The sequence below is a fragment of the Mesoplodon bidens genome, assembly GCF_964165515.1.
Source record: "Mesoplodon bidens genome assembly, chromosome: 8".
Taxonomy (NCBI): Eukaryota; Metazoa; Chordata; class Mammalia; order Artiodactyla; family Ziphiidae; genus Mesoplodon; species Mesoplodon bidens.
In genome coordinates this window covers 30,844,615-30,855,316 of record NC_138165.1, presented here as the reverse complement: position 1 = coordinate 30,855,316, position 10,702 = coordinate 30,844,615, and the positions used below count along the sequence as shown (strand labels likewise).

General features: G+C 39.4%; 1 protein-coding gene across 1 annotated transcript; it reads left to right on the top strand.

Annotated features, from left to right (window-relative positions):
* Window positions 1-2,867: 2,867 nt before the first annotated feature.
* Window positions 2,868-4,163, top strand: B3GALT1 (beta-1,3-galactosyltransferase 1). The gene has a single exon (XM_081242283.1). The coding sequence runs from the start codon at window positions 2,950-2,952 to the stop codon at window positions 3,928-3,930; it is 981 nt and encodes a 326-aa protein (XP_081098409.1). The 5' UTR covers window positions 2,868-2,949; the 3' UTR covers window positions 3,931-4,163.
* The last annotated feature ends 6,539 nt before the right edge of the window (window positions 4,164-10,702 follow it).

Sequence of the window (10,702 nt, the reverse complement as noted above, 5' to 3'; positions counted from 1 at the left end):
GCAGTCTAGGGAAGAATGCTCATTCTTCTGTGGAAAGGGTTTGTAAATATATATACTTTATTCGTGCTTTCACCTATTCCTCTCATATTTCTCCCTCTTTTAGCTCTTTTTAAATTGCCCAGGTGCTTGTGTTTATGGAGTCCCTTCTCCTGGAAAACCGTACAGAAAGTTATCAGATCAAACAAATTTTTGCTTATTCTTCTGGGGCACAGAGCTATGGGAGATAGATATCCTTAATATGGAAAAATGAACTGCTATTGAAAATCAGTGGACAGGATTTGGGGAAGGTAAAATCCTCCCTTACGCCCTTTAGTTTGCAAAGATGGGTAACCAGCTACTCGGCTAAGAATAGTTTCTGAGCACCATGCACCATCTGCCCCCTGCCTGTCTCCACAGGCACCACCCCATCGCCGTGTCTTCTTCCTTTACTCTACAGCCCTGGCACACACTAGGCTCTTTCATTTTATGCCTTTGCATATGCTGGTCCCACTGCCTGGAATGCCCCACCCTCATCCTGATAATTCCTAGATGTCCTTGAAGATTAAGCTTAGATAACTTCTATGAACTTTCCATGGCATTGTCCCCAAGGCAACCTCATTGTTAGACTCTGGGAGCGGATGGAGCATGGGACTCACATTGCAGTTTAGGAGAATGGTCCCTTTGGGGCAGCACTCTGCACAGTCTTCAGGACCATCCCTAGTTCTCCCATGCCCTGTCCACCAGCCCACCTCTCCTATGTACTCCATTAGTCTTATGATGAAAATGTTTATCCCACTGTTTTAATCATTCATTTGACGTCTTTCCTCCTAGACTGTGAGTTCCTTGAGGAGGCGTATGGGTTCTATTTCTGTTTTTCCAATACATTGCAGCACACCATTAACCCCCGATTGATAGCCTGATTAGTGGCTCCAGAAGAGAACTTGGTAGAAGCCTCTTCCAGGTGATGCTTTTGGGGAGCCCCTTCACAGTTCAGTGATAGGTGGCTCACAGTTTAGTAGGAAACTCTGAAAGGTGACAAGGGCTATATGATGATAAAGGTAGGCTCATAAGAATCAGATCCTAGGCTAGGACAATGGTGGGGAAAGTTTGGTTTCTAGTACCATCTTGAGACTCACTCGCGTCCCTTTGGCATTCAAATGGAGTCGATGTCTGTATATCCCAAGGTGAGAAACCCTTTTCTAAACTCTCTGTTGCTGATTTCTCACACTTTCTTTGGCTTACTGCTTAAAGTTTCAAAGGTTGCTGCACATCACATCCTTTTTATCTTTAGAGCAGAAATTCCCTCCAGAAGGCCAAGGATACTGGAGCCTATATTTAGAGAGTACTTAATATGGGTCGGATGAAGGCCTGACTGTGCCTAGAGTCATGCTGCTTGAAACCATTCTAATATTCATTTAGTTAGAACCATAACTGCGCTGAGTTATTGCTGGTCTCATGCGGATCATATATTCACAGTCAGTGCTTGGCTTCGACAAGAAGATGTGTATTACCTCTGCTGTTGCCCATCATGTCTTTTCATTTCATTATGACTATTGTGCTTGGAAACATGATTTTCAATCTGTAATCCCAGTTAAATTCTTGCAACACAGTCTATACATTTAAGTGGTTAGTTTTCTTTGAAGCAGACTTTGGTGAAACTGATATCCAGTATCTGCTATCTCTGTCTTCCAAGACACATTTTGCACACTTTGATCTAACTAAGAAGGAAGAGATCATTTTTTACATGAATGGTTGTTGTAACCTGGCATATATTTTTGACTGGCACGATAGCAGCTGAAGTTCTAGAAAGGATTACGGTTCTGAAGGACAACTTCTTCGTTTGAACATCAGTTAAAGTGCTCTGTCACATCTCCATTGAACCTGTGGCCCCCAACCTCAATGGTCTCCCTTATTATACTCCTGCCATGTTTATAGGCAAGTGTAAGTAAGTAAAAAGAATTAAAAGAGGACAGTATAATTTCACCAAAGGAACATAAGGGTGAATTGCTGAAAACCACAAAAAGCGATACCATCTAGATCAGCTCCAAAATGAATGCTGCTCACTCTCTGAAGGACACTAGGGCCATGGTCTCCATGCATGAGGGGTAAGGATATTCTCCATACGAAGCGTCACAGAAAACTGAGAATGAAGAACTAACATTTGTGAGAGCCAAAATAAGGGAAAAAGTGAGAAAAGTTGGGAATTACTTCTAAGTCAAAGCCAAGGAAGACAATTTCAGCAAAGATTTTCCAGTGGTGATCGACACATTTTCAAGAACGGGGCTAGAGAAAACAAGGAGATGTTGAGAACTGATTACTTCATCAGAATCAAGCAAACAAAAACTTAGACTTGAGAAAAATGGAAGATATGAGGCCATGTGTGAGATTTTCCTGGTTGAAAGAAGACTGTAGCATCAGAAAGTATTGATATTTAACTGCAAAGAAGGCCTCTTGTGAAGAGGGGGAATCTTTTTTAAAACTACGAATATTCAGTTTCCTTCATGTTCATCTATAATTTATAATGTATTTGCTAATACCATGGAGCTATGAATATCCATAAACAACTTCTATCAAGGGAAGAAAGGTAGAATGCTTGTGTCAGGGAGTTGTCAATACTGATGGAAATGAATGCCTGTGTTTACTTTAATCAGCATGGGTAATCCTTATACCCTTATTATGTTTATTTGAGGATGTGAAATGACTAAATAAATCTGAATGACAACTGTACTTTGATTTTGCAGAGTTAAGAGGAAGATTTATGAGACCTGGACCCTTGTATCAGATTTGGAGAAAAGTAGAGTGAATGCAGAGGTGCCAGACGGCCACTGAGACCCATGGACAGTCCTGCACTCACGCTTCTCTGTCAAACTTTAAGATTTACTAGTAATATGCTACCTTTGCCAAATGAAAAGAAACTAATGCCAAGAAGGCATACTCTTCAATACTGGGAATAGACGTGCTCTCAAGACAATGGCTTCAAAGGTCTCCTGTTTATACGTGTTGACCGTCGTGTGCTGGGCCAGCGCTCTCTGGTACTTGAGTGTAACTCGCCCTACTTCTTCCTACACTGGCTCCAAGCCATTCAGCCATCTGACAGTTGCCAGGAAAAACTTCACCTTTGGCAACATAAGAACTCGACCTATAAACCCCCATTCTTTTGAATTTCTTATAAATGAGCCCAACAAATGTGAGAAAAACATTCCTTTCCTCGTTATCCTCATCAGCACCACCCATAAAGAATTCGATGCCCGGCAGGCAATCCGAGAGACCTGGGGGGATGAGAACAACTTTAAAGGGATCAAGATAGCCACTCTCTTCCTCCTGGGCAAGAACGCTGATCCCGTTCTCAATCAGATGGTGGAGCAAGAAAGCCAAATCTTTCACGACATTATCGTGGAGGACTTCATTGATTCCTACCATAACCTTACCCTCAAAACCTTAATGGGGATGAGATGGGTGGCCACTTTTTGTTCAAAAGCCAAGTATGTCATGAAAACAGACAGCGACATTTTTGTCAACATGGACAACCTTATTTATAAACTATTAAAACCCTCCACCAAGCCAAGAAGAAGGTATTTTACTGGCTATGTCATCAATGGAGGGCCAATCCGAGATGTCCGCAGTAAGTGGTATATGCCCAGGGATTTGTACCCTGACAGTAACTACCCACCCTTCTGCTCGGGGACTGGCTATATCTTTTCAGCTGATGTGGCTGAACTCATTTACAAGACCTCACTCCACACCAGGCTGCTTCACCTGGAAGATGTATATGTGGGACTGTGTCTTCGAAAGCTGGGCATCCATCCTTTCCAGAACAGTGGCTTCAATCACTGGAAAATGGCCTACAGTTTGTGTAGGTATCGCCGAGTTATCACCGTGCATCAGATCTCTCCAGAAGAAATGCACAGAATCTGGAATGACATGTCAAGCAAGAAACATCTCAGATGTTAGGATTTTTACCAATGTAAATACGTTTCTTTTCTTTTTTAAGAAATGAGGCCTAGGGTGTAGGTATTTTACAGGTGTCACCAGAGGAAATGAACTGGTGAAGGGGTTTTGTTAAAAGTGCTTTTCTTCCCACTCCTAGTTCCTTTCTTGGATTGCCAATTTATACGTGTTAAGCTCTGCTCATAGAAATAATACATGAGTTAAAAGGGCCAGATTTCATTCTCAGGTCCTGAAGTATTGCATTTATCTCAAAAACAACTGCTAGGATTTACATACTGTGCATCTGAGATAAAAATCTGGTTCTGGGAAACTAGAACTCACGGTAATGTCTTCATATCCTCTCTGCAAAAGTAAATAAGTAAATAACACTTTTTCAAAAACAATTCAGAAATAATGCACAGTCAGGGAGACACACTGGATGTGATTATTAATACTGTGTGTGCTGTTACATTGAATTTTTACATATATTGCCATGTAATGTGTACAGTATTTGCAGTTCCACCAAGAAATGAACTTAGTACTGGCAGGAAGGCTGCAGTTAAATAAATGGGAATTTAAACTTGAGAATTAAATATTCTGTATGTTTGGAAGACAACTCTGCTTGCTCATCCAAGGATTAAACCTGGTCAGCGGGTAGAATGTATATAAAACGCTACGTAACAAAATAAACAGGAGAATTTTTTTTTTTTCCTGCTCTTTCAGAACAAACATTACCAGGTGCCTCCAAGGAGATTTTGCTAAATGTAATCTCACCTGCTTCCCCCATACAATGTCACTAAATACATTTCACACTTTCTGGCTCAGGCAGATACATGTATAGAAATAAGTTGGTAGGAGACCCGAAGGACAATATATCACATGGAGAAAAATATAAATGTATGTGTGCATTACAATTAACAAAAGCTTGGCACTAGTGTCAGATGCCCCTTCCATACCTTTGCAAAGCACATGAGAAACTATTTGAACAGGGAGCAATGGTACTGAAGGATTTAGCCCCGCTGTTGATAGATGTAATCTCTCTAACATCTGGAACAGCCAGGTACCTCTAACAGCAATGCTGTTTGGGGGTGTTCTGCAAGCTCTGTGATTGAGGTTTATAGGAAGGAAGGGTGGGGAAGCTTGGGTTCAGGTTCTCCTGCTGCCATCGTGTGGGTCACTTAAGCAGGCATCCTCACTTTGCTGTGCTTCAGTCTGCTCATTTCTAAAACGGCTGGAGAAAACACCTACCTCACAGGTGCTGTGAGAGAAAATCACATTTGCTAAGTATTTTGGGATCCTTAGTTTAAAAGGTGCTACATAATGCAATGTATCATGCATTATGCTAAATGCTAAAATAATTACATAATTACAGTGATGGTCATCACTAGTAGTAACATCATCTTAACATAATATCTGCCAAAATACAGATCAAATATGAACTATTAGTGCACCTGATTCTTCTAAGGTTTTGACTTTTCCTTCAATATGTTAGGTGTTTGGGGAAGTTTCAATTTCTCTGTCATTTCTTCAGGTTTCGGTGAATAAGTTATTACTTCAGTGAATTGCCTTGATATCCCAGGCTGCTGAAAGGGAAGGCAGCTGCCTTTCTTTGGGGAGGAGCCTCTGGCTGGGGGTATATTACAGTCATTGAAGCACGTGCTTTGCAAAATGTATCACATCAACTTAGATCTCAGGAAACATTTGATCTGAATTCTCAGTAAGAACTTTGAGGCCTGGTAGAGCTAGTCCACCTCTGGCAGAAGAAGAATAGACACTCAGCAAACCCACACATTGCACGCTTCTACCATTCATTAGAAAACTTCTGTTTTCACTCAAAGAAGCTCCACAACTGAAAGAGTGTACCTTTTTTTTTTTTAACCTGACCTTTGCAAGCCCCCCTAGGAGTTGATAGCAAACAAGTAGATGAAATGTACAAATGGAAGCCATGGCTTACATCCTGAAAACACCAGATCTCTCATCTCCAGCCCAAGAGAACCCAATAGGAGGTGATAGGCCTTTCCTTCCCTTAATACATCGTCATCTCAAGTCAGCAGGACTGCTGAGTTAGATTAGAAAATAGCATTAGGTATCCTGGAGAAAGATGGATCAGCATAAGGCGAGCCACCCTCCAACCCCCAACTCTCAACTGCTGTGCATTCCGATCGCTGGGAAAGTCTCATGACTTTGAAGTTGGTTTGCCTGTCAATCGTGCAGTCGAATCAAGGCTCAGTGTCATACCAACTTCTTGCGTTTACCTTATGCTCAGTCGAGCTACTTTCACTGTCAAGGAATTGCACAGTATAAACATCATATGTGTACATCTGCGAGTCGTTTTATATGTCTGCGTGTGAGTAACTTACGAATAGAGCCCTCATCTTTAAAAGGGGCAAAAATCAGAGAATCATGTCTTACAGAACGATTTCCTAACTTTTTTATGCTAGATAGTACCCATGTGACAAACATATAAATATTCATCAAAGACCGTATGTATATATTTTTAAAGGCATTTTTTTTCTTCTCCCCAGCTGTATGTATTGCTAGAATCAGCTTGCTATGTACATTTTCTTCTGCATGGAGCTTGGTGAGGCAAGGCCAATTGTCCGGTGTTTCAATAGCCTAAAGCATGTTTGCCCTTCGTTTTTTGAATGTTCCACAAATGTTTAAGTCAAGTGATGAGGAAAAAGCTCTAATTTTCTACTTTTGTTAATTTTATGACACTGGCCAAATGATGATTTGTTAAGCCATTTTTTAATTTATTATCATTTCTTTGACATAAAATAGTGTTTCAGATAGCATTTTACCAGGAGTCATTCAGACAATTTTTACAAAAATCTGCTATCCCTCCACCTGTTTTGTTCATTATGCATTGGATAACAAAAGGTATCAATACTTCGTGTCTGTACTCTTAAATTTTCATTTAAAGTTTTATTTTGGGGGAAAAAAAAGCTTTTTATCTTTGGTGACTAGTGTGCGTGGCTTTGTGTCTCTTGTATTGGAGCAAATGCCAGTTTCAATATATATATTATTGTATTTTTAAATAACCAGAAGTAAAAAATGAAGATCATTTTCAATTTGGAATAAATTCAGAAGAACAAAACCCCTTTGCGTGATATGATATGGGGAAAAGAAACTCTTTACAGAGAAGCTAAGGAAGGAGTTTTTTCAATCAAAGCTCTTCTATCAAAAGACAATGGAATATTTACATAAAGCATCTGGGATTCATTTTCTACCTTTCCTAATATGTGGGTTTAGGGGGGAATTGATTATGTCATTTCTTCTGTAAAGGTGAACATAGTTTTTATAAGCAACAGAATAACTTGTGAATGAAAGAAGTAATTTACTAGAAACGCTTGTTGATGATAATTGACATTTAGGTATATCGTTATATTTGAATGATTGTATTTATGTATTTATTTGTCAAAATTGTACATACTATTTCACCAACCGTAATTGTCTGTAAAAGTGCACTCTCCAGGTTTGTAGTACTACTTAGGGTTACATGGGTTGCCAATCAAGCTGCTAATCAGAATACTATTTTTTGTATCAATGTTATAAAACTGAAAAATGACAAATAGATGCTGAAAATGTCTTTACATTCAGTTTCTTCACCTCCTCATGAAATGTAAACTGTTGATTGAAAGCACGATGCTAATGTATAAGCCCATCTGTCATGAGGAAGATTATGGTTCCCTAAAGCTGATTTTTTAAACCACTGGGACAAATAAACAGAAGGAGAACATATTTTCCACTTGGCTCTTTTCTGAAAGGATCTCTTTGGTGAGATGTGATTACTGAAATTAGCTGATGCCCTGTCATATTATTACCCTTCCCCATAACCTCAGTATAGGTGACAGTTCAAACCATTTGGAGCTCATCCGCAAGAGCCCAGGGCAACTTAACAGTCAACTCAGAGATGACTTGGTTTAGTAGACTATGGGCTACTCCAGGATTTAGGAAACTATTATCTCCCTTGCCCTTTGGCGGCCTCATGAAAGTCTTTGTGTTAAATTTTATGGGTTGAACATGCCAAGAAATTCCAATCCAGAGAGCATTATACTGATAATGTATGGTGAACTAGGATATGTCAAATCTAAGGCAAAAGTGTCATTCTTGTGTTTCACCCACACGTGTCCTTTGGAATACTGCATACTCTTTTAAAAGTTTGATGGGACTGGAAAAGTGCTATTCAGGCATTCTTTACAGCTGACAAGTAGATGCTGATTGCTGATGCCTCACTTTGCAAGCAAGAGACTAATAGCTCTTTAAGAGACAAAAGTTCCTTTTATTATCAATCTGATCTAGCTAAATAGGTCTTCACTTTTTAGTGGATATTAAACTTTGGATCTACTAACCCTGTACCTCGGAGTTCAAAAGGTAAAGTCCATCAGGTAAGCTGAAACGTGAGTAGAACGATGAAAACATGAAATAGATTTGTATTCAATGTGACTTTTTAAAGGGACCAACATCAAGAGCAGTGTTCTAAAAGTATGGTCTCAGATGGGGAACATCAGTGTCAAGTGGGAATTTGTTAGAAATGCAAATTCTTAGGCTCCACCAGAAACTTGGGGGTGTGACTCAGCCTTCTATTTTAACAAGCCCTTTAGGTGATTTTCTTGCCCCTTAAAGTTGAGAACACTGATCAAGAGCAGGGGTTGGCAGACCACACTCTGTGAACCACATCTGTCTAAGGATGGATTCACAATGAACCTTTGCAATGCCTCAAAGATAGGAGACACTAACGTTGAATTCCGACTAAGCAAAATATTATCCCAACAGGAAGAATTCTGCTTTTCTCATTAGTAGATGTGTATTGCAAAAAAAAAAAAATTGTACTTAATTATTATTTTATTATATTTTGAACCCATCAATACAGAAACTGCCAACACTTGTACTTTCCTATATCTTCAACTTTGCCTGTTGGCCTGCAAAGCTTAAAATATTTATTATCTGGTCCTTTACAGGAAAAGTTTGCCAACCTCTGATTTAGAGAAACAGGAAAACATCTGAAGAAGGTGCTACACGTGAAATTCCTCCACTTGTCAATGAAAAGCCACATCAGTAAAGCATCCTGGAATTGTCTCCGTGCAGCCAGGGAGATGACGGTGCAGTTGTGATCATGAATTGCATTAAAAACCGACAACTGCGTATATTTTTAAAATATTTCGTTTGTCTCTCTCATAGTGATTTTTTAAAATGATAAAAGCTTGATTCTAATTGTAACAGTTACCCAAAGCTTAATTAATATATTGCTTAAAGATGTGTGGGTGGTAGACCTAAGAGGGTGGGTTTCATATATAGCTCGATTATCATAATTACAAGCATTCTATTTTCTCATTTACTTAATTGATTGTTACAGCTTTCCAGATGAATGCAGGCTGCTGGAAGAGAATTGAATACATTTCTGAGAGGAAAAAAAAAAAAACAGAAACGAGGCTGTTTAGAAAAGCAAGGTGTCCCAGAATATAATCCATGTGAGCATGAAAAATTGCCCTCGATAATATTTCCTTACCTCTTTGGTTAAAAGAGGCATTTTTGTGAAATGCAAAAGAAATGAAAGAACAAGTATTACTGATTCAACTACATCTATAATAACACAGGCTCCACTGTCTCTTCAGCCAGAGGTGCCTAGCACTCAAGAAGAATTTTCCATTTAGTTTTCCTTATAGAATCTGTTAGCTTGGTACATTATGTCAACTATTTGTTATGCCTCTTGCAACGACCTCAGTCCTCACCTGGAGGGAGCATGGCATGAGAGGTGATTTATTCTCTCTCTGAGGTTTATTCCAGAGCACTTCCTCAGCAGTGGCTGCCTGATATGGCAGGCTGGGAAGACTTACGTGTGGGCGTTTTGTGATGAAGACTGTTTTTCAGCAGAGACAAGGATGACCTCACCGAGCATGAGGTGAGGAAAAAGAAAACATCAGAGACTTTCTCCCATTGCAAAGCCTTAAATTTTCAGTGCCCATTACTCTGTTTTGTCATTGTCTTTGTTGTAGTTTATTCCTAACAATAGCCCCCATGAGGTAGATGCTGCTGTTACCTCAATTGACAGATTAGGAAACTGAGGCAAGAAAGAATTTTATAACTTCCAGGGTGAACTCAGGTCCTCTGGCTCTAAGAGCCATACTCTTAACCAATGCAGCTTCATCTCAAAGGTAAGAACATATACACCCACACACACCCACGTCCTATGCAACGCAGTGTAATTTTTTAAATTTGTTTTCAGATTGGAACTTCCCCCCCTTTCTTATTTTGTTATGATTTACATACTTTAAAATTTACCCTTTTAAAGCATACAGTTAGTTTTGACAAATGCATATGTTCCAGTAACCACCATCATAGTCAAGACATAGAACGGTTCCATCACCTCCCCCGCAAATTCTCTCACACCTCTTCATAATCAGCCCCCTTCTCTACCCTCTGGCTATCACTGATCTGTTTCCAAACTTCTATTTTACATGAGATTTGCATTTTATTCAGTAGCCATCATATATATGTTTAATGTTTGTTGTCAATCATGCTTTTTTCTAAGGTAATGTGTTTGTCAGTTCACATTTTCTTGTGTATCAACTTAATTTTTTTGCCTGTTTGTTTTGCTTTGCTTACTTTAAAAAAAGGTTTCGTTTAGAAAAAGTTTCTTTGGATAACCCATTATGACAACTTAGTACAAAGAAAAGGAAAAATCTGAAAAGGAAGACAATAGAAAAAGACAACAAATCTTTTTTTTTTTTTCCCTCCCACCCTCCCTATCCCACCCCTCCAGGCGGTCACAAAGCACCGAGCTGATCTCCCTGTG